At 38.5% G+C, this 25608-nt stretch overlaps 1 protein-coding gene across 9 annotated transcripts in view; it reads left to right on the forward strand.

The window, feature by feature from the left end:
• Positions 1-25608, forward strand: part of AKAP6 (A-kinase anchoring protein 6) — a 626632-nt gene that overhangs the window by 596914 nt on the left and 4110 nt on the right. For all 9 annotated transcript variants that reach the window (XM_054449571.2, XM_054449565.2, XM_054449569.2 and 6 more), the window contains one exon: positions 19803-23216. In XM_054449571.2, coding sequence (XP_054305546.2) covers positions 19803-23174 — 3372 coding nt within the window. In that variant the 3' untranslated portion in view covers positions 23175-23216. The remainder of the gene's footprint in view (positions 1-19802; positions 23217-25608) is intronic.

Genomic DNA, 25608 nt, shown 5'->3' on the forward strand with positions numbered 1-25608 from the left:
CATTCTTTTTCTGCTTTTTTATTTTAAATGAACATTTTATTTCATTTCATTTTGTTTCCTCTTTTAATGTATCAATTATATTTCTTTTAAAAAAAATTTAGAGGTTATCCTAGAACTTGCCATAAACATTTTAAACAAATCCAAGTTTACCTTCAAGCAATACTATACTGCTTCACATGTATAGTGCGGTTAACTTATAACAGAGTATACTCAATTCCTCCCTCCCATTTCTTACAACATTGCTGTCATTCACTTTATTTATATATATGGCCTAATCACCCAGTACATTGTTACTACTGTTAATTTAAACAGTTTTCTTTTAGATCAGTTAAAAATAAGAGAACTGAAAGATTTGATTTTACCTTCATTTATTTCTTCTCTGAGGATTCTTTCTTTATGTCAATCCAGGTTTCTTACCTATGTTATTTACTTCTCCCTAAATAACTATTTTTAATATTTTTTGTAAGGCAGTTCTGTTGGCAATGAAACCACCCAGGTTTTGTCTGAGAAAGTCTTTATTTATCCTTCATTTTTGAAGGAAAATTTGTGGATTTGGAATTATAGGTTGGTGGTTTTTTTCTTATAACACTTTAAATATTTCACTTCACTCTCTTCTTGCTTGAATGATTTCTGATGAGAAGTCCACTGTAGTTCTTATCCTTATTCCTCTATATATACAGTTTTTTATCCTCTGGCATCTTTTAAGATTTTCTCTTTGTCTTTCATTTTCTACAATTTGTGTATGATTTGCCTAAGCATAGATTTTTTGGTATTTATCCTGCTTCCTGGCTCTATGATTTGTCTGTCATTAGTTTTGAAATACACTCAACCATTTCACTTCAAATATTCTACTCCATTCTTTCTTTGCTTTCTGGTATCCCAATTATATGTATGTTATACCTTTAGAAATTTTCCCACAGTTCTTAGGATATTTTATTCTTTTTACTTTTTTCTCTGCATTTCAATTTGGGAATTTTTTATTTATTGTAATTATGTTATCTCACTCAGCAAGGATATGTTTTGGTTTCATTTTGCTTGTAAATCAAAGTTCATAATCTTCCAAGCCTCCACAGTCTGGTGCCACTGTGACTATATAAATATTTTGCCCCAAGAATAGCCTACCTATCCAGTTGGTTCTAAATATCCCAGAAATGGGCAGAAGATATGACCAAGTGATTCACAAAGTAATAAATACAAAAGGTTACTAAACCTATGAATAAATGTCCAATCCAAATAGTAGTGAAAGAAATGCAAAGAAAGGCAGTTTGTCATTAGCTATTTGTTTACTCATCAAAAAGAGGGAAAATTAAAGACAAATTTCAGTGTTAGAGAGGTAGCAATCGATTGCAAATTCACATAATCTTTAACTATTTATCAATATCCTGAAAAGTGTTCACACCCTTTGGCCTAGTATTTATCTTTATCAAATTTACCCTCAGAAAATAACCTGAGCTATGCATATAAAGATATTCATCATGCTTTATTTACAAAACCGAAAAAAATTGGAAATATGAATTTCTAACAATATGAGTTTTAAGTAAGCCTTTAATAGTATTTAACATCCTTAAAAATCGTGTTTCTTAAAAATATTTTATGAAGGCTGGGCACAGTGGCTCACACCTGTAATTACAGCACTTTGGGAGGCCAAGATGGGCAGATCACTTGAGGTCAGGAGTTCAAGACCAGCCTGGCCAATATGGTGAAACACCGTTTCTACTAAAAATATAAAAATTAGCCAGGTGTGGTGGTGTATGCCTGTAATCCTAGCTACTGAGGAGGCTGAGGCAGTTGAATTGCTTGAACCTGGGAGGCAGAGGCTGCAGTGAGCCAAGATTGCACCACTGCACTCCAGCCTGGGCAGCAGAGTGAGTCTCTGTCTTAAAAGATTTTTTAAAAGGAAATATTTTATGAATTAAGAAATATTTGTGGCCAGGCACAGTGGCTCACGCCTGTAGTCCCAGCACTTTGGGAGGCCAAGGCAGGCATATCACCTGAGGTCAGGAGTTCAAGACCAGCCTGGCCAACATGGTGAAACCCCGTCTCTATAAAGAAAAAAAAAACCAGAAATATTTGTGATGCACAAAGAATGAAAAGCAGGTATGCATATAATGCTGATCATGTCATGTATACATAACGAGCCATCAAATATTTACAGGTGTTATCTCTGGGTTATTAAGAATAATTTTTATTTTCTTCTTTATATTTTGCTGAGTTAAAAAAATTCCTACAGAATTGTAAAATGCATCATTTTATAGAAGAAAAGTTCTTCTAAAAATCCTATGTAACTCCCAGAGTTGAGCTCAAATACCTCCTCTTCCCAAATTTCTCTCTGACTACTCTTATTTTTTTTCGGAGATACTTCTTAGAAGTCTGATTACTTTTGTTTACATTGATCTTCCATTTTCTCTGTTTATCTTTCTCTACCCAGCTTTTGAGTCTAGATGCTCTTTTCATTCTCTTCTTTCTATCTAGGCAATCTCACTCATGCCCATAACTTCAAGAACTACTCATCTGAGCTCTAAACACATACATACAGCTCCACAGCTCTACTGAGATTTCCTAAAAGCATTTCAAACTCAGTTTGTCAAAAATAAAGCTGCTGATCTTCCTTGACAAACTGATTCTTCTCCATTATTCCAGCTCTCAAGGAGAGATAGCACAATCTCTTCAATCTTTCCCAAGATCGTGGGTCATCCTTGGTACCTCACTCATTATCAGTCCATCTAGTCCGTTAATGGATCTGATTGGTTTTACTTTCTAAAGAGCTCATAAATTCATCTACTTTTTTCTAACTGCAGTATCACCACCTTAGCCCAACCTACCAGAATCACTCATAAATGAGTTAATACCTATAAAGTGCTTAGGATATTGCTTGGCACAAAGGAAGTATCAAATAAATGTTAGTTGTTATTCTTCCTATTCTTATCAGTACCACTTATCTGTGCCACTTACCTATAGCCTGTAATATTGCCTTCCTCACATCAACTTTTACCCACTTCCAGCTGTTCTCTACGCTGAAGCCTATGTAATCTTTTAAAAATACAATCTGATTATCCCATCTTCCCTGCTTCTCCAGGCACATAACCTTTCTCATTGCAGGCCAGACCCTCCAAAGAGAGGAATTTTACAGCTGGGCTGCTGGGGGTGACATCACATATTGGTAGGACCATGATGCCCACCTGAGTCTCAGACCAGCAAGTTTTTATTAAGGGTTTCAAAAGGAGAGGGTGTGTAAAACAGGAAGTAGGTACAAAGATCACATGCTTCAAAGGGCAAAAAGCAGAACAAAGATCACATGCTTCTGAGGGAACAGGACAAAAGGCAAAACAGAACTACTGATAAGGGTCTATGTTCAGCTGTGCACATATTGTCTTGATAAACATCTTAAACAATAGAAAACAGAGTTCGAGAGCAGAGAACCCGTCTGACCACAAATTTACCAGGGTGGAGATTTCCCCACCCTAATAAGCCTGTGAGTACTGTAGGAGACCAGGGCATATATCTCAGTCCTTATCTCAACCCTGTAAGACAGACACTCCCAGAGCGGCCGTTTATAGACCTCCCCCCAGGAATGCATTCCTTTCCCAGGGTATTAATATTAATATTCCTTGCTAGGAAAAGAATTTAAAGATATCTTCCCTACTTGCACGTCTGTTTATAAGCTCTCTGCAAGAAGAAAAATATGGCTCTTTTTGCCCGACCCCGCAGGCAGTCAGACCTTATGGTTGTCTTCTCTTGTTCCCTAAAAATCGCTGTTATTCTATTCTTTTTCAAGGTGCACTGATTTCATATTTTTCAAACACATGTTTTACAATCAATTTGTACAGTTAACACAACTATCACCTTGGTCCTGAGGTGTACATCCTCAGCTTATGAAGATAACAGGATTAAGAGATTAAGACAGGCGTAAGAAATTATAAGAGTATTATTTGGGAACTGATAAATGTCCATGAAATCTTCCCAATTTATGTTCCTCTGCCACGGCTCCTGCCTGGTGCCTCTGTTCGAGGTCCCTGACTTCCCGCAACATTGAACTACTTGAACTATTCCTTCATCTTCTCATATATTCATGGTTTTGCCAACCAAAGAAACCTCTAGTTATACTTATCTTATGCAGAGTTGCCCAGCCATGTACCATGATTCATTTAGATGTGGACTAAGATATTGAAATTGTCATCCTGTGTGTAGGAGGAGAGATGGGTGGGGAAGGGGAGACCTGGGAGAACTATAGGCTATTTGCCTTCTGCAGTGAGCAACTTCCTTCCCAGTATGCAAATCTATGATAACATTTTCTGTGTGTTATGACTTGAAAAAGGTTGAGAAGCATTGGTCTAGAAATAATAGATATTAAGCCTCAGTATCAACCCCCGATCATGAAGCAGCAGTCACATTTAAATTTTGACTGAAGAGAAAACATTTAAGTGGAAATGCCACTGGGGTCAAATAATTTTCTTATCCCTCTATAGAAGATCAGATTTACTCTAATTTTCTTTTTCATTTAGTTCTAATATTTTAGGTCTGTTGTTTCCCTTGAATTGTGTTTATGAATTTTTAACATATAAATGGGTAAGTTTGCAGAATATCAAACAAAAGATGCTATGTTTAGTCATCCCAGGGGGTTAACATTGAATTACCAATATTGAAAAAGCTAATTATTGCATAGAGAAGAGTAGCAGTGCAATACAGTACAAGCAAACTCATAAGGCCGTGGTATGAAGGCTATTTTAGTATTGATTAACTATTCTTCCTATAACCTTAGTACTATTAATGCATCACTGCTGATTATGCAAATATTGGATACTGAATATTTAATCTATTTGCAAGGATGGTTCGTTGTATGTTTCCATGGATTGAAAGGAACTGAACCTGTGGGCAGATAATCAAGAAGTACCATTTGAGTACCTGCCATATGCTCAGCATTGTTCTGGGATTTGCCTACACAGAAATAGAACAGGACATGAGCTTCACACTCAAAGAATTTGCAAGATAATATTGACATAGATGAGACAGTAGTTATTCCAAACTATGTCTGGGATGGAAATGACAGCACCAATTACAAAACTAAATACAAAACTGTAAGATACTTGAGAGGTGAGTCTGCTTGATTCACCTTTTTATCTGCTCAGTGCTTCAGGTACTATGTAATAAATATTCAGTGAGGCCTGGGGCAGTGGCTCACGCCTCTAATTCCAATACTTTGGGAGGCTGAGGCAGGTGGATTGCTTGAGGCCAGGAATTAGAGACCAGCCTGAGCAACATGGCAAAACCCCTTCTCTACTAAAAATACAAAAATTAACCAGGGGCACTGGTGTGTGTCTGTGGTCCCAGCTACTCAGAAGGCTGAGGTGGGAGGATTGCTTGAGTCCAGGAGGCAGAGATTGCAGTGAGCCAAGATTGCACCACTACACTCCAGCCCAGGCAGCAGAGCAAAACCCTGTCCCCCTACACACACACAAAAAACTCAGTGAACATTTGTTGAATGCATAAATGAATGCAAGTGCTAAACTATGTGATTCTATCTCTAATGTAAGAATCAAATAAGCTGGAAATCACTGAGATCTGGGTTACAGAGAAATCTTTAAAGGAGTTTAAGATTGAATTTTGAGAGATTGGGGTAAGGGTAGTATAAACCACATTTATGTATTCATTCATTATTCAAAAAATATTTGTTGGCTGGGCATGGTGGCTCACACTTGTAGTCCCAGCTACTTGGGAGGCTGAGGTGGGAGACTCGTTTGAACCTAGGAGGCAGAGGTTGCCGTGAGCCATGATGGCACCACTGCACTCCAGCCTGGGTGACAGAGCGAGACTCCATCTCAAAGAAAGCGGGGGAAAAATATATATATGTGTATACATATATAAAATCCCACATCTTTGGGAGGCCAAGGCAGGAGGATCACTTGAGGCTAGGAGTTCCAGACCAACCTGGGCAACGTAGTGAGACCCCACCTCTACATACAAATTTAAAAAATTAGCCAGGCATGGTGGCACAAGAGGCTGATGGCGGAAGATTGCTTGAGTGCAGGAGCTCAAGGCTGTAGTGAACTATGACTGCACCACTGCACTCCATCCTGGATGACAGAGCAAGACCATGTCTCCAAAAAAAAAAAAAAAAGATTTAAATTTCACTCATTTTATGTGACAAAATTATGGAATACCTTAAAGTCAGAGTAATTTAGAAGAGAAAATATCCACTGAAAGTTCTGGGTTTGGGTTCTGTTTTTGTTCTCTAGTGAGGGAAGAAAACCAAAGAATTTGTTTTAGGAAGCTTGGTTTGAAAGTGGTTCATGTGATTATCCTAAATACATTGTTGTCTCTTCTGTTCTGAAAAAAGTCTAGTGATGAGTTTTTCACAAATTTTCATGAGACTCTGTGAGAATATTAAATTGCCTTTTTAATAACGGTTTCTTCTTGTGTGTCTCACCTATTTTTTCTTGTGGCAATATCATTCCATTTTTCTAGTTTTAGAGTTGTGGAAATAAAGAACTTTTCCTGTCCAATAACTTTTCAAATACTTTAGAAAAGAAGTAGACTTTCACTCACCTGGTGAAATATCACCAACTCCCTTGAACCTTCTCACATTGTTTGTTTCCTAAATTTTAAAGATCATTCCTTAACTATTAAACTTTAATGATACATAACTAGATTCACCTATGTGGGCCTGACTTGTCCCTTTGTTTTTACACTTGAGAAAGAGTGGTCATAATAACACTGTACCTGTAAAGATTAAAGGAGTAGGAGCTCCCAAAATAACTGCATTTCAAGAGCAGTTTTGCATATATAGAAAAGTCAACTTTGTCCAATGCAGGTTAAAGAATTTTTAATTTGGTGTGGACTAAAACATTTCACATTCTCTTTATTCCTCACCCTATCACCATCATTATTATTTGTGTTACTTTCTTAACTCTTGTCATCCCCAATAATTAGAAAAGGAGTTACAGCAATAATTATCCAGAGAGCTGTCCCTTCTTTCCTAGAACACCTATACATCTAGCTGAGGTCAGAAAGGGTCAATTGATTTGCATAAATCTGCACATACAGGGATGAAGAGAGAAGACACATTAGCTGAGCACTCTAAGACAGCTCCTGTCCACGAGATGCTATTTCCTGAAGGAACTTTTATGGGCCCATTTTGCCTACTCCACCTCCTAAGCAAGGACCTCATTCTGAGTTAAAAAGCTCAGTGTTCAGCTGAAATTATCAAGGGTGGAGAAAGGGCTGGGTATAAATTCAGGTGTTTTTGTATTTTAAAGGTTATTCCTGTAAGATTACTAACTCACCTCGTCTAAATTGATGCACATTAAAATTGTTTTAACTCACAAAGCAAAAGTAGAGAATATTAAGAGATCCAGAATAATCCATGCTTTTTGCTCCTTTCTTTTCTTGTTTTACGGTCTGAAAGAACCCACTTCAAATATGGAAGGGAGTCCAATTTTCAAAAAGCAATTCTTCCTTTTTTTTTCTTTCTGAGCAGCACTCATACAGTAGCAGTGGTAAAATAAACAACGATGTGTTGAATTTTGTTTCTCTTTATCTATATGACATTTGTGTCATCACCATAGCTCTAATCCATATTCAGGTCTTCATGTTTGGTGTGCAGTAATATGTAAATTATCTCGCCAGCTGCATGGAGCAGTGTTTGTTTATTCTATTTCTTTTGGCACTGCACAGAACTGAATTTCTGCCAAAATGGGGCTGCTTCAGGGAGCACTAATGCTCTAGGAGGAAGTTTTGAAAGGAAACGCACATCATAAGTCTTCACTCTGTGAAGCAGCAAAATCAAAACAAACTTTTTGTTTACTAAAATATCAGTATTATGAATGTAAAATAATGTGTTTGTTAAAATATAATGAGCATGCTGCCCATCTCTAAGATACTCAGTGTACGTGGGCTTTGGAAATGAGGACATAAAGCTGAGAAAGCTGGCGCATTTTTATTCTTAGAAAGAAAGTAGGTGAAATAAAACAGACAGAGACAACAGCTAGAAGTTTAAGGGGAAAGAAATATTTTAACATGCATATTAATCTCTGGAAACACATGGCATTTACATGCATTTAAATGTGGACAGCTGTGGCGTTTAAGTGTTAAAAAATTTCATTAATGATGCATAGAGCTATCTACTTCTGTTGGCAGGCCTTTCAGTCTTCAATCTGACACTTCCTTTTTTATCCAGCAAGCTAATTTCCCCTCTTTTGTGAGGAGTAACTGTTTTCACACTACTGCTTACCCAGCAAGCCTCCTTATTGTTTCATGGTTAATTATCTTCTCCAGCTTCACCTTCCCCAGCAAAGGGAGCAGGACTGTTCCTCCCCAGCACTAATGAAAGCTGGGTTTTATGGGTACACTGTGTAAATAAATGCAAGGTCTGATCAGGCAACATAATAAATGAGTTCCTAAAGTTTATGGAGTCACACACAGCTCATCTAGTGGCTTTACTAAATAATGAAGGAAAATGATTCATTTGGTGGGGTTGGGAGCAGGGGGCTTCAATTTTAGAGAAAAAAAATAAAGCCTTTGTCAGCTTAGGATGGAAACTATCTGCAGGTAAACATAAGGGATCTCCGTTTATCCAAGTGTTCCTTGTGCTCAGTAATCGCAGCCATGACATTTGCCAGGAGAATATCTTGGAGAATAGGCCTTTGAGAAATATTGTTGATTTGGTAAAAGGCGGAGGTCATCTGGTATTTTATTTCCCTGATTGCTTGCTATTTATTAAGAGAAAAAAGCAACCAAGCTTTATGTGGTGCAAAGTACCCTACACTCTGCGCTGGATGCAAGCAAAGCAGAGAGATTCACAAATGCTACCATTGCCCAGTGCCTGGAGAAATAAATTCAGCAGGCATGGCCCAGGTAATTAACTCCACTAGCAGGTCAGTGTCTTACATCTCTGTGCTATCAACTCAGTCATAGTCTCTTAGTTGCTAGCTCAAGGCCCCATGTCCTAGAGTTTGGGACTTGTAGTTATTTTGGTTATTTTTTGCAAAGAATTTTAGGAGATTAAAATGACCCCAACCCTCTAATGCTCCTTTTTTTTTTTAATTTACAAAATGAATTCACATTTTGAAATCCTTTTTCTCTATATTGAAATGTACATTTCTTTGATTTGGGAATCTTTGATTTAGGCTACAGTTTGAATTAAGGTCCTGACATTTAAAACTCTCAAGAGCCTGTGTAAGAGCCCAGGACAAGAACTTCTATTCCAGTCAAGATTTAGTTCTTACATTTAATTGGATCACAGGATCCTAAGTGTGTTTCCTTTGAGGTTGCAAAAAGAAACCCCCGCCAGGGGAGTCTATGTTTTTAACGTGCTTAGGGACTCTAGCATAGGAATCAGAGTATAAAATCTCTTGGAAACTTACTTCAAAAATGTGTATTGCCTTCTAGGAAAATTCATCCTGAAATTTCAAGCAACCTTTCTAGCATCAGTGTAATTTGTGAACTTCCCAGCCATTTTTATGGAGGGGACTCAACAGAGGTGTTCTAGCAATTCTGAGACTTTTTAATCTCCCCCAAGTCTAAAAGCAGTTATCTTTATGAGAGGCTATTAAAGCAAAGATATGTTAAATGAAATAAAATCAGATGTAGAACAAGGGTTAGACCATCTTAAGAAAATGACTCATAGCTGACCCGCCTATTAATTAGCTTAAACCCTGGGCCAATCAAATGATAGGCATGAGGAAAGCAAGACAAGTTTCCTTGACTGGCTTAGTTAAGATGAAAAAGAGACTAAGATAATATGTGCCATTTTTGGTCATTCTTAATTTGCTAATCCAAACTGACCAACATTTTATTTTTTTTCTCTGAATGAGTTGTAATCATTGTCTCATTATTAAAAAACAACAAAAATCATACTCTATTTATTTGAGAGGAGCAAACAAGAACAGTAATGATATAATGTTGGCTCCCAGTGTGTCCTCATTAAGAATGAAGACACAAGAGGCTCTCAATAAATAAAATATGTTCCCATGGCTAGGTTACAACTGTATCTATGGGTCAGAAGGGTGGGGACTTGCGTGATTGGCATCTGAAGTGAAGGCAGTCTTGTGGGACTGAGCCCTCTCACGTATGGGATCTGTTACTAACTCCAGATAGATAGTGTCAACGTTGGATTAAATAGTGAGACACCCAGCTCATGTCTGCAGAGTGGACAGTTGCTTTTTTACTTGAAAAGCCTTATATCAGAACTGTAAAGGGCACAGTTCCTAAACGTGAGTGAACTCTATTATCGATATAAGGCTTTTCAGGTAAACCCACATGTTGGCAAAGCTCTCCTTGTACATTTGACTACCTCAGGATCATGCCAAGAATCTTGTGTTCTTGAAACTGAGTTTGAAAGTTGGGACCTTACATCTGTCTCACAGGACAATTAGTATGTTAGAAAACTTCACTTGTTTACATGACTATTCACCTCCTCTTTTCTACCAATATGCATTGTAGGTTTTAAAAAATGTAAGTTTTTATTAACACAAGATCGTTATCATAAAGGAGGGAGAAGGGTATACTTTTCCCTAAGGCAAAGGTGAGGCAAAAATTACATCCAGGGGTACAAAACTCACATGTTATGTCAATTCCTGAGCAATGTCAGGAAAAAAGATGGGGCCAGATATTATCATTGAGAGAAAAGAATGCATGCAACTCTGCATGTGGTTCTGTCATTGTCATTCAAACAGATTTACCATGTGGTAGAATGAAGAAAATGCCACCATTTCATTGCAGTTGGGATTTTTACAACTTCATTGATGTTATTTTTCTTTCGAACTTTCTTTTATTTGTTTCAGTTCTAAGTAATACTAAAGAGGTAAGAAAGAGAAATTCTTTTAATTGAAAAACTCTTCCTAAATTTTTTAAAAATTCATTTTTAAATAGTCCTAAATTTAGGTACTTTCTTGAAACTCTGGGGGGAAATTCCAGGGAAACACCAAATATAGTGACTGAGAAACAAAAAATAAACCAGTTTTCCTATTCAGGCTCTTCTCAGTGTAATAAAAATTTCAGTGTGTTGACATATAAAGCAACAGTCAAGATAATTTATTTGCCAGTGAAAAGTAGATTATTTTTCAAGTTACTTCCGGTGAGACATTCAGAGTTGGGTGGGAAAGTAGCTTTTTTCTACAGTAGATGCTTAACAACTGTGAATAATGATTTGCACAAGAATTAACTTGTTTAAGAAAAACATAGCTTGATGCAAGGGATTCATCTGTTGCCACCTACCTATAATACTATCAACACTGAAGTTATTGCACCTGAGAATTCTTTAGAAATTATGACCGTATCTAATTCTTTGATTTATTGGCACAAATATATTGCTTCTCTATAAAAAGTTTCTCTACACACACTTAAAAGTTTCTCTACACACACTCAGACAGCAAATGTGTGGGGTTTTTTTACACCAAGCCACTGTCTGCTCTCTAGACATGAGCTGGGTGTCCTACTCTTTAATCCAACTTTGACACTGTCTATCTGGAGTTAGCATCAGATCCCATATGTGAAAGGGCTCAGTCCCACAAGACTGCCTTCACTTCAGATGCCAATCACACAATTTCCCATCCTTCTGACCCACAGGCTGTAAATTCCCACAACCCTTCCTTAGGTTATTCTAGCCATAACTTGCTAGAATTGCTAGAAGAGCTCAAGGAAACACTTTACTACATTTACCAGTTTATTTGAAGATACAACTCAGGAAAAGCCAGACGTAAAAGAAATGCACAGCGTAACGGGGTGGGCAAAGCTTCCACATTTCTCCAGGTACCTTACCCACCTAGCATCTCCAGGTGTTCTGCAACCTAGAAGCTCAGCTCATCAAATCTCTTTGTTCAAGAGTAGCTACAGTTTTCATCTCTAGCCCTACCCGCAGCGCCCAACCCCTTTCCCAGAGGTCCTTAGGTGGAGCTGAAAGTTCCAGCCCTCTAATCACTTGGTCCTTCTGGTGATCACCCCCAACCTGAGGCTATCTCAGGACCCTGCCCTAAATTTTCTCATTAGCATAAACTCAGTTGTGATCAAAAGGGGCCATTATGAATAACAAAAGGTATTCTATCACTTAGGAAATTCCAAGGGCTTTAGGGGCTCTGTGCCAGAGAACTGGGACAAGGACCAAATATATTTCCTATTATACCACAGCTTCTTAATCAAAATAGCACTTATGTGGGCAGCCCCTCCAGTGAAACTGAAGTTACGGTAAGAAAGGGAAGAAAAGAAATCCTTATTTTTTTTGTATTGCTCTTTCTTCTCGGAATTCCTTCCTACAACTTTACAATCACCCTGTTTATAGAACATTCAAGGTCTTTGCAACTTATTCTTCACACACAAAATCAAATTCAAAAGGGATAGGAATTTTTTTTTTTTTTTTTTTTTTTTTGCGGGGGGCGGTTGTTATGTAGAGTTGAGATGGGCTACTGTGCTTTGAGGGTAGAGGTATTAGAACAATTGAAGAGTTTCCTGTACATTCTATGACCTCTGTAGTTTCTCCACTTCTGTTCTCCTTCCAAGACTGGTGCTAGGACAAACAAGGTGTTGAACGGTACCTGATAGGGCCACACTCCTAATTTCAACTCAAATTTTGCCAGAGAACCTGGACTTTTTCAGGCTACCTTCTAGCACATCCTGTACTTGTTTCCTCATGCGCTGGCCTCTAGTACCTGCCCTCTCTAAGGTTACAAATGATTTTCTTTTTGTTTATTCAGTGGCTTTCCCTTAATTCACATAAAGTTAATCACTTTAAAGTGAGCAGTTCTGTGGCATTCACCATGTTGTGCAACCACCACTTCTACCTCCAAACATTATCATCACTCCAAAAGGAAACCCCAAGCCTGTAAAGCAATTGCATCCCATTCCTCCCTCCCCGCCCGCAGGCCCTGGAAAGTACCAGTCTCATCCATCTCTGCAGATTTACCTATGCTGGATATTTTATATAAATGGAATCATACAATATATGACTTTATTATGTCTGGCTTCTTTCATGAAACATGTTTTTGAGGCTATTAGCTTTTATAACTGAGAGTTTGTACCAGTTGAAAGTCAGGGATTTTCCAGGTGATTTTGCCACAGCACAGTTTACCCGCAGAACCTTTCTCCAGATCCCTTCAACAGTTCTTGAGACAACAAGCAAGTCTTTTTACTTTTTTCCTTCAGATCACTCAGTAAATTTTTCCTTTTTTTCTTTTTTATTTTTTAGGGACAGGGTCTCACTGTGTCATCCAGGCTGGAATGCGGTGGTACAATCATAGCTCACTGCAGCCTTGAACTCCTGTGCTCAAGCAGTCCTCCTGCCTCAGCCTGACGAGTAGCTGGGACTACAGGCATGTGCCACCATGCCTGGGCAATCAGTAATCATTTTTTAAGAACCTGCTTTATGCCAGGCACTATTTTAAGTACTGGGGCTCTAGTGGAGACAGGATAGTCAGAGCCCCTGTCCTCATGAAGTTTATTTATGGGAAGAAAACCCCTGCTTCCCATTACTGGACTCCCTTTTGTCCCTGATCGCTTTTGAGAACAAAGGCAATTTTTACTGTTATAAAACTTAAATTAAAACAACGTCTAATGGATTTTTCGTTTTCAACTATTTCAGAATTATCTGTGTAGTCAAGACTAGGAAATGTGTCCGTGTCAGTACTCATTTTAGTGAGATTTGTGAGATGACTTTGGATTTTACTTGTCTGTTTTGAGTTTCTGATCAGCTTTGTTGTTGAAAAAGAGCATTCACTAGAACAGTTTTTGATCATTAGTGTGAGATAGACTTTCAAAGCATTTTCTGAGCTGAGACAAGTTACTTTAACATTATTGTCAATCTGATAGATAGTGAGCAGGATTTGATTGCTCTAATGTGTCAGTTGTGACAGAATTTCACAGACAATGGACTTGCCTTTTTTAAAAAAAGGTTATTTTCAGGGAATAAAAAGTTCTTGAGCTATGGGCCTTGCTGAGGACTGGGCAAGTGTCTTTTCTCATTTGGTTATCTTTGTGGGATAAATCTAGCTAGGATATGAAAAGACAAATGTATCGCCCCATTTACAGTGCAGTAGAGGTGAGTAAGGGGCCTAATCGATGTTTCTTTCATTGACTCTTTGGTTGTACCAAAGAGATTAGTCAACCAACCTCCAGTCTTAAACACTGTTATGGTTATTTAGGATCCAGCCATACTATCCTCTCCTCACTTCACCAGGGGGAATATATGCTGATAGCTGCCAGTCATTGCACCCCTACTGTGTACCAGGCTCTCCCCTAGGACTTTACATGCATTTTAGTAATTTAAACCTCCCAACAATCTATAAGGCAGATACAATGTACTGGAATTGTCCCAGATAAACAAATGATGAAACTGAGGCATATAGAAGTTAAATAACTTGTCCAGGATCACACAGCTAACATATGGGAAGGCCGATCCAGGATTCAAACCCAAACCTGTATGTGTACCTCCTCCAGTTGCAAAATGGCTGATAAACATTGAACATTATTCTTTTTATCCTAATTTCTATTTTCTTCTATATTTTTTCTTGCTGACTCTGAATCCATTCTCTGCTCAATAAGAGGCAGAGTACTAGAAACTCAGAGTTCTCTTAAAAGTTGTCTTTCCATTTTCAGAGATGGAAGCAGCTGTTTGTCATTGTTCTTATATGGTTTGTTTGTTTGTTTAGAGACAGGGTGTTGCTCTATTGTCAGGCTGGTGTGCAGTGGCATGATCATGGCTCACTGCAGTGTTGAACTCGTGGCCTCAAGCAATCCTTCCACCTCAGCCTCCAGAGTAGCTAGGACAACAGGCACATGCCACCATGCCTGGCTAATTTTTAAAAATTTTTACATTGAGACAGTGTCTCACTATGTTTCCCAGGCTGATCTCAAACTCCTGGGCTCAAGCGATCCTCCTGCCTCAGCCTCTCAAAATGCTGGAATTACAAGCACAAGCCACTGTACCTGTCCTGCTTCTGTTTTTGTTTTTATAAAATTTCTACCTCAGTCTAATTTAGGAAAATAATTATGTAACTAATGCTCAGACACTTTGGTTTAGGTTCAGGGTTAGAAGGTACCAAGAAAAGCAGAGTAAGTATATGAATGTTGGCATTTCCCCTAGTTTAAATGGATTCATCTATCCTGAGCTATATGTTATTTTCTCCCACCTCTCCATCACCCCCTCAAACCTATGTGTTCTGCTTTTCACCCTGGGGTAAATATATACACCTTTATTCAATTACAGTTATTGCTGCTTATGTTTTTGTCACTTTTATTTATTTGTATGTTATTGTTGTTTTCTACTTTTCTCCAGATAAATCTCTCCTGCCTGGTTTTTGCATGTGGTACTGCCCAATAAACTCCTGGATTTAGAATAAACAGGGGGAACACATATTACAAAACCTTCTTAAAGGTTCTGCACATTCTGAGTACCAGAAGTTTGACTGTAACATTCAGTTCATCCTAGTCTTTTTGAGATTTTTTAGAAAAAAATCTTTCAAAAGATGCAACTTTTGAAAGGAAATTAAAGGTATCTAGAGGCAGCTATATCAGTTCTCTATTGTTTTGTAGACTGTCAAGTTCCTTTAGCTTTACTCTTTAGCTAATAAAGTATTTCTCATCTCTTATACACACCCACCATTTAAGCTAAAATTGTAAGAAAATCCTGGAAATGCAATCGTGGGAGACCTAACTCAATTAAAGCCATACACATGCAGAGGATATTAATTGAGATGTGTATTACCTGCCACAGTTGGAATCTTGGTTCTTTCTTCTTTTTTTGTCATCATCATAATCATTTCTCCGCCACTTTTATTACTTTCTCTGTATATGTTGTGCTAATATAAATAAAATGCTTCCAAGTATAAAGATAATAAAATAAACTAACATTATTTAATTCCATTTGTTTCTTGAGCAGATCTATATAGCTCTGTGTGTGTGTGTGTATGTGTGTCTGTGTTTGTGTGTGTGTGTGTGTGTAATTATTTATATAATACCTTGGTTTGGGCCAAAATTCTGTACCCATGCAGCAAGTTTATGAATAGAAGACCCTTGCATGAATAATTCAGAATTATTTCTAGAATTGCAGGCTCTCTTTTGGAACCTCATTTACTACTCCCTATCCATTTGGTCCCATTCAAATACTCTTAGATTTTGTCTAAATTCTTTTAGATTTATCACTATATCAAAGACAGGAACATTGTGCCTTTTTAAAAAAGTGCCAAATAGTTCCTCTGGGAAAACAACAACAACAAAAACAAACGTTTGATTAGCTTGAGCATTATTGGTTATGTTGGGCTATCATCAAAGAGAGCATTCAACCAAATAATTTTCCCATCAGTTACATCTTTGTATATGCAAATCTTTTTTTTCCCAAAGAGAACTTGTTTAGTTATATAAATACTCTAATGTCTTTCTTGGAAACTTTTCCCACTTTCTTGCCCCAGGGGTATATTTTATGGTTGAAGTTAAATCCTGAGGAAATGGAGATTTTATTGAAAATATTGACAGAATCTAATCCACAACAGGAAGGGAGTGAGCGAGGGCAGAGTGAGTAGCACTTCTTTAATATGAAAAAATTTAAAGTCTAAGGTGAATGATTTTCTAATGAATCCTGTCAGATATTTCCTGGAATTGACATACAAAAAATTTTCAGAAATCACAATAAATATAAGAGGTTTATAAGAGCAGAGAGTTAATAAAAGAACAATATTACATCCAAAAGTTTAATCTTTCCTATGGAAATTTTCTACTCCAACAACAGCTATTTGTCAGTGTTCCTTCCCCACCACACACACACAGATACCAAAATCCTCAGATGCCCAAGTCTCTGATATAAAATGCTTTATTATTTGCATATAACCTACAGTCATCCTCTCTCTTTACTTTAAATCATCTCTAGATTACTTACAGTAGTTCATACAATGCCTATACATCACTTGACACAGGGAAACTTTAAGTTTGTTTTTTTTTTTTTGTAACTGTGAAATTTTTTTTTACAAATATATTTGATCTGCAGTTGGTTGAATTCATAAATTTGGAACCCATGGATATGGAGGGCCAGCTATATTTTATTGAGCAAAGGAATTTTTTCCTTTAGGTGCTGCTATAAGTTTTATAGTTTCTTAGGCTTGAATTTGTAAAGCCATAAAGGCAGCATTTGGTCAGAAAACGACTGTGTCGTGGAAGATGAGTCTGAGTTGCAGGTGCCACTTGGGCTTAGCTCCCAGCCCATCCAGATGACACAATTCCCGCTTCTCCATGTGAGCCCCTAGGTTTGGGATCCTTGTGGAAAATCTGTGCTGCTAAATGTTAAAGGCAACCAGAGAGTTACAAAAAGAGCTCCTTTGAAAGACTAATTCAATTATTTATTAGCACTCTCAGAGTACAGTGTCAGCCAAGATAGTATTTGAAATTAATATACTATTTGATTAGACTGATTGATTGTTCCTACAGCTGAAGATTTTAACATTCATTAGCCATACTAACTGGTCATTAGTACTTCCTTTATCAGCAAGCAAAGAATAAACAGAAATTCTAATAAAAATTCATCACAGTGAATGTACTCCATACCTAAGCCACTGTGATGATTGCTGGGTACTAGATTAACTGCTGTAACATTGGCAGTGGGAAAGATCTCTCTTAGAAAATTTAAAAATTTCCCTTAATTAATGTTTAACTTGTAACTGGACTCTTAAACTGAAGTAGGCTATACAGATAATCTCTTACATACCCAGTATAATAAAGTGCTAATGGGTATTTTATACTTAATGTGTTTATGTGGTACCCTTTATTAGTTTCAGGAAGGATTGAGGGCTTCTTAGGAAAGTTTTGCTAATGTGCTGCAGGTGAAGCTCTTTCTCCACTACTGAGGAATAAAAGCATCATGGGCTGTTTTTCAACCAGACAGTTAAAATAATTCGGGCATTAATACAAATATGCTAGCCTGTTATGCTGTGTGATACCTCTCTCTTTCTACCATATCGTGAATCCCTTGTGGTTTTAATAGCAAATTGGAAGGTATGATGTGAAGAAAAGAATGAAGCAGGCAGAGGAAACCCTTTATGAATTGACTCAAGACCACACTAGAGCGATTCTGCATGTATTAAGAATTGCAGCTACTGGCTGGATGTGGTAGCTCACACCTGCAATCCCAGCACTTTGGGAGGCCAAAGTGGGAGGATCACTTGAATCTAGGAGTTCAAGATCAGCCTGGGCAACATAGTGACACCCTGTCTCTACAAAAAATAAAAATTAGCCAGGTGTAGTGGCACGCACCTGTAGTCCCAGCTACTTGGGAGGCTAAGGTGGAAGGATTGTTTGAGCCTGGGAGGTTGAGACTGCAGTGAGCCGTGATTACACTACTGCACTCCAGCCTGAGTGACAGAGCAAGACTGTTTCAAAAAAAGAAATATATATATATATATATTTATATATGGCCACCTAATACTGCCTGCCTCCTCAGCACTTCACAAGCACTAGCTTATTTAATACTCAGAATGATCTTCAAAAATTGATAGTGCTATCCCCATTTTACAGGCAATGAGACTTTTGCTCAGAAAGATTATTAAGCAACTTGCCCAAGGTTATGCATATGGTAAGCAGCAGAGTCAGCCCTTCAACCAGTCTGCAAGTTCTAGTGCCATAATCATCTGCTTGGCTACCCTGCATAAGCATAAGCTGAACTTAGAAGTTCTGTTTGTGTTTCTGTCTGTAGGTGAGCCCATCAAGGCCTGCACTATGTATATATATATATAATCTTTCTTGGCTCTAGCATGAATTCAGACAGCTGGAGAGCAAGTAAGGACAGTGAAGGAATTTGAACAGAGTCCAGGAGCCTAGCCAGCTACTGTGTCCCAAAATATGTCAAGCTCTATCTAAACAGAGGCAGAGCCAAGAAGTCCAAGGAAACATCAAGGGTCCCAAGTGGGCAGGCAGAGAGCAGCATAAGGGAATCTGGGCTACTTCATCCTGGGGTGGTCAGGAAAGTCTTCAAATAATTATTCTGGGGCTGGTGTGGGCTGGAGTGAGAGGTTCCTGTCTATAAGAAATGGGGGAAGGACTAACAGTAGTGAGCCAAGTTAACAAGGACCAAAGTGAAGTCTCTGTCACAGAGAGAGGCTGGAAAAGAAAGGGGCTGAGAGAACTTTGACTAAGAAATTGCCCTGGAGCATTCAGGGTCTAGGAAGACACAGGTAAGGAAAACAGTGAAGTGTTGCTAATCTTATGTCTGATTGGGAGCAGGGCCACAATCTGAAAAGACAGATCCCTGAATAGGAACACAGAGGAAGGGGTACACAGTCATGTGCCTCTGGCCCATGAAATGCTCTACATGGTGGCTACAACTGTATTTTAAGTCCCCAGGCAAAAGCTGCTTAAAATGGAGAACCCAGGAATAGAGGCAAGAAGGAGTTTGCCATGTGTGGCTGCAGATAGTATTCTACTATGGACTCCAGAACTAAAATAGTATCAGTGTGAATGTACCTTAGGAGATGTCATAGGCTGTACTCTTTTTACCTCCATTCACCTGATAGTTTTCACTCTATCCAAGATTCAAAATGTAAATGAATCAATAGGAAATGGCTAATTCCATAAATTACAATTTGACAATAATAATCTTACATTTTAGTCTATGTTATTGCCTTCAGTAACAAATTACTATTGACAGAAAAGCCTCTTTCAGTAATTTTTGGGTGTTATTTCAGAGAGGAATAGAGTTGATAATTAGGCTATCTTTCAAGTCCATGCTTGGGGCAGTTTTCTTTCCTGAGTCTTCGGAGAGATTTTCAATGGATAAAATTTTCATGCTTGTGTTCCCTAATTCTTCTCCTTTTTTTTTTTTTCTTTCTCTCACACAGGAGACTTTGAATGTGATTGATCCTGGCTTGATGGACCTAAATGGAATGAGTGAGGATGCCCTGGAATGGGATGAAATGGACATAAGTAACAAGTTAATTAGTTTGAATGAGGAATCAAGTGACCTTGATCAAGAACCCCAACCTGTTATCCCTTCCTTGAAGCTTGGAGAGACAAATAATGAGGACCCTGGTTATGACGAGGAGGCTGATAACCATGGGGGATCTCAGTATGCCTCAAATATTACTGCCCCGTCTAGTCCACACATTTACCAGGTGTACAGCCTCCACAATGTTGAACTCTATGAGGACAACCACATGCCATTTCTGAAAAACAACCCAAAGGTCACTGGCATGACACAGCCTAATGTTTTAACTAAGAGTCTCAGTAAAGACTCTTCATTTTCATCTACCAAATCTTTGCCAGATCTTCTAGGCGGTTCCAATTTGGTAAAGCCCTGCGCATGTCATGGAGGAGACATGAGCCAGAATTCAGGCAGTGAGAGTGGAATTGTCAGTGAAGGAGACACAGAAACCACTACCAACTCTGAAATGTGCTTGCTCAATGCAGTGGATGGGTCCCCAAGTAACCTTGAAACTGAACATCTGGACCCACAAATGGGAGATGCAGTTAACGTGTTAAAGCAAAAATTTAAAGATGAGGGGGAATGCATTAAGCTTCCAAATAGCTCTCAGTCGTCCATTTCACCAGTGGGTTGTGTAAATGGAAAAGTTGGAGATTTAAACAGTGTTACCAAACATACCCCTGATTGTTTGGGAGAAGAATTACAAGGAAAACATGATGTGTTTACATTTTATGATTACTCATACCTCCAAGGCTCAAAACTCAAATTACCAATGATAATAAAACAGTCACAAAGCGAAAAAGCACATGTGGAGGATCCCCTGCTTCGTGGTTTTTATTTTGATAAAAAATCATGCAAATCTAAACATCAGACTACAGAGTTACAACCAGATGTACCTCCCCATGAAAGGATTTTGGCAAGTGCATCTCATGAAATGGATCGCATTTCATATAAAAGTGGCAATATAGAAAAGACATTCACTGGCATGCAGAATGCCAAACAGCTCTCCCTTTTATCTCATAGTTCATCTATTGAGTCCCTTTCTCCAGGGGGTGATTTATTTGGATTGGGCATCTTTAAAAATGGCAGTGACAGCCTCCAGCGAAGCACTTCTTTAGAAAGTTGGTTGACGTCCTATAAAAGCAATGAAGATCTTTTTAGCTGTCACAGCTCTGGGGATATAAGCGTGAGCAGTGGCTCAGTTGGTGAACTAAGTAAAAGAACATTAGATCTCCTGAATCGTTTGGAGAATATCCAGAGCCCCTCAGAGCAAAAGATAAAGCGAAGTGTTTCTGATGTCACTCTTCAAAGCAGTTCCCAAAAGATGTCTTTTACTGGCCAGATGTCATTGGACATAGCATCTTCTATCAATGAAGACTCAGCGGCATCTCTAACCGAACTTAGCAGCAGTGACGAGCTCTCTCTTTGCTCAGAGGATATTGTGTTACACAAGAACAAGATCCCGGAATCGAATGCATCGTTCAGGAAGCGTCTGACTCATTCAGTGGCTGATGAAAGCGATGTCAACGTCAGCATGATTGTTAATGTCTCTTGCACCTCTGCTTGCACTGATGATGAAGATGACAGCGACCTGCTCTCCAGCTCTACCCTTACCTTGACTGAAGAAGAGCTGTGCATCAAAGACGAGGATGATGACTCCAGTATTGCAACAGATGATGAAATTTATGAAGACTGCAACTTGATGTCAGGGCTAGACTACATAAAGAATGAATTACAGACCTGGATTAGGCCAAAATTGTCTTTGACAAGAGATAAGAAAAGGTGCAATGTCAGTGATGAGGTGAAGGGCAGTAAAGATGTAAGTAGCAGTGAGATGACCAATCCCTCTGATACTCTGAATATTGAGACCCTTCTAAATGGCTCTGTAAAATGTGTCTCTGAAAATAATGGAAATGGTAAGAATTCATCTCATACCCATGAGTTAGGGACAAAGGGTGAAAATAAGAAAACTATTTTCAAAGTTAATAAAGATCCATATGTCGCTGACATGGAAAATGGCAATATTGAAGGTATTCCAGAAAGGCAAAAGGACAAACTGAATGGGACTTCAAAGGTATCAGAAAATCTTGGTTCAAATGGGAAAGAGATTTCAGAGAGTGAGCATTGTAAGTGTAAAGCACTTATGGATAGTTTAGATGATTCAAATACTGCTGGCAAGGAATTTGTTTCCCAAGATGTTAGACATCTTCCAAAGAAATGTCCAAATCACCACCATTTTGAAAATCAAAGCACTGCCTCTACTCCCACTGAGAAGTCTTTCTCAGAACTGGCTTTAGAAACCAGGTTTAACAACAGACAAGACTCTGATGCGCTGAAATCATCTGATGATGCACCAAGTATGGCTGGAAAATCTGCTGGTTGTTGCCTAGCACTTGAACAAAACGGAACAGAGGAAAATGCTTCTATCAGCGATATTTCCTGTTGCAACTGTGAGCCAGATGTTTTCCATCAAAAAGATGCCGAAGATTGTTCAGTACACAACTTTGTTAAGGAAATCATTGACATGGCTTCGACAGCCCTAAAAAGTAAATCTCAACCTGAAAACGAGGTGGCTGCTCCTACTTCATTAACTCAAATCAAGGAGAAAGTGTTGGAGCATTCTCACCGGCCCATCCAGCTGAGAAAAGGGGACTTTTATTCATACTTATCTCTCTCATCTCATGACAGTGATTGTGGGGAGGTCACCAATTACATAGAAGAGAAAAGCAGCACTCCATTGCCGCTAGACACCACTGACTCGGGCTTAGATGACAAGGAAGATATTGAATGCTTTTTTGAGGCCTGTGTTGAGGGTGACTCTGATGGAGAGGAGCCTTGTTTCTCTAGTGCTCCTCCAAATGAATCTGCAGTTCCCAGCGAAGCTGCAATGCCACTACAAGCAACAGCATGTTCTTCTGAGTTCAGTGATAGTTCTCTTTTAGCTGATGATGCAGATACAGTGGCTGTTTCAAGTCCTTCCTCTCAGGAAAGAGCTGAGGTTGGAAAGGAAGTGAATGGTTTGCCCCAAACTTCCAATGGCTGTGCAGAAAACTTAGAGTTTACTCCTTCAAAGCTTGACAGTGAAAAGGAAAGTTCCGGAAAACCAGGTGAATCTGGAATGCCAGAAGAACATAACGCTGCTTCAGCCAAATCTAAAGTTCAAGACCTCTCCTTGAAGGCAAATCAGCCAACAGACAAGGCTGCATTGCATCCCAGCCCCAAAACTTTAACCTGTGAAGAAAATCTTCTAACCCTTCATGAAGAACGACATAGAAACATGCATAGGTAGAATGTACCCCCTCCCCAAGCATGAAAATCATCTCACTGAAAGGTACGTATAGTCCTCATGCCATGTATGTATTTAAAATATTGAGTTCAGGTCAGCAAAACCATGGTAGGAGAAAAGGCTAGTCAGAATGACCAATTACGGCAGACAGTTACCTGAATAAGACATTTAGGTAGAAGAAATGCTCCCAACAATGAAAGTAACTGTGAAGCAAAAGAAAAAAAAAAAAACAGGGAAAATTGACATTCTTAGTGACATTATCTTTATTACATCATTCTGGCAAGAATACAAAATTTGAGGAAGTAGTTGAACAACTTAAGGCCTCAAATTCTTCCATTGAGGGAGAATAAAAAGGTTATCCAAATCGCAATTATACTCCATGATCAAAATGCATGCACAGTAACAATGCTCTCCACTTCAGTTTCCTGCACAGAGAGCTGTCTGTTCTCTTCATTGCCTGCAGATGACCAATGATTAGGGTAAAGGCTGCATCTCCTGATTTGGCCCTTCCTTTTATGCTTCTGTCTAATGTAACTATTGTCACATTTGCTTCCCCAGTGGAAGACTGTGCTGTCACAACTCCTAATCATGGCCATGTCTGAGGATTCAAACAGGAGGGGAAAGTTGGTGTTAAAGAAGAGGCTCTTATTTATCCACATACAGATTGAGAACAGGCGCAGAAAGCAAATGCAGAGAGAATACATGACAAGTTAATGGCGTTTTGATAAAAACAGAATTTTTGAATTTTCCCTGAAGGTGACAGGCTGATTTCCATCAAATTTTTTAAGAAAGTCATTCCACTCTTCATATTTAATAAGACAGCTATTGATCGATAATTCCAAGATGATGATGTGTCTCTAAAAGTGACACAAAGATTCTGTTATTTCCCATTTCTAAGCCCCAGTGATGAATATGCTTTCTCAATCAAGTTTAAAGAAAATTTGAGCTTTCAAATGTGAGAGTCATATTTCACCCAAGTATGAGATGCCTAATGCCACCTCCACCCCCACTCCAGAAGCTTAATGCCGTCACCTAAACTCGTGCTATAGGAAATGAATTACAGAAGCAATCTACCCTAATTTGTTAACTTATTCAAATAACAGTTATTATACTTAACTATGCTAAAGATTATCTTTTTTGTGGCAGATTGTTTATTTTTTGATGAGCCTAATTACTGATTTTCTAAAAGTAATTTACATTTATTACAAATACATCTTTTAAAATGTGACAGATAAATGTTGTTCCCATAATGTATTATGAAAAAAGTTACTATTTAAAAACACATTATTTAATTTGAAAGATGAATGGCAAACATCATTATTTTTTTTTCCTGCAACACCTGTGCCCTAAGCTTATTAAAATGTGTGATTCTGTGTAGAGCTGCTAGAAATGGGGACTAAGGGGGGCATCTATACCATATATACCCTAAAAATAAACTCAGTATGCAAAATTGAAGAAAGGCATCCCACTTACTAATATAGCTCAACTAATTTTCTGTGTTTCAGACTCTATTTACAATTGGCTGCAAATGAGAACAAAAGTAAGAGAGAGAGAGAAATGTATTTTCTGTGAAACATGTCCACCCTATAATCACATTCTCCATCAGTATGCAGTAAAACTGACCATTAAGGGAGAGTAACTGCAATTCCATAAGCTGCTTCAAAACAAGTTCTATTAGAACCGATTGTACTGCTGGCTCTGCCAACCTCCGCAGAAGGGCTGGTAGAGCCTGGCTGATTTTGTTTTCTGAAAGGGGATAAAGGCTTGAAAGCAACACCACTCTGAGCATGACATCATGTGACTGTGACCCTCAAGTCACCAGTCATGCTGAGATCTGGAGCTCCAGAAGCTCTGGCACTGGAGAAGCCTTTGCGATGCACTCTCCCTTTTTTGATCCTCTGGGAATTTCTTCTCTCTCTTACATAGACGTAGAATTGAAATGAAATGTAAATGATGAGCAGCTCCATCTTTAGACTTGGAGGAAGTGAATGTGCTGGTGGATCTGTGTAACCCTCACATTTTACAAGCAGGGACAGTGTCAAACTAGCAGCCAGCCCGTCTGCCAGTCAGCAATATTTTTTGTTAAGCCCCGGTGATGCCTGGCCTTATCTCGGGCAAAGGGAGAAACAGCCAGATTTTACTTCTGCAGAACTCACATCGCCCCCAAGTGACTTGTTATAGGCCTAGAGCCATTTAAATAGCCATATTTACTGGTCCTATTCAGGATTTTTTTCAGTATCATGTGGACAAAACATCTGGATGCCTGAAATTTTTACCAGACGTTAGCATTGGATAACTGGGTATAAATAGTCACATATTGTTAAAATACTATCAACCAGGACAAGTTATTTAATCTCAAAATGTTGACATGCCTTCAGTATTAATGTCAAGAATACATAGTAAAATTGTTTGATAAATATGAGGTTTCAGGTCTACA

Source organism: Pongo pygmaeus, chromosome 15, assembly GCF_028885625.2.
Source record: "Pongo pygmaeus isolate AG05252 chromosome 15, NHGRI_mPonPyg2-v2.0_pri, whole genome shotgun sequence".
In the NCBI taxonomy this organism is placed as follows: domain Eukaryota; kingdom Metazoa; phylum Chordata; class Mammalia; order Primates; family Hominidae; genus Pongo; species Pongo pygmaeus.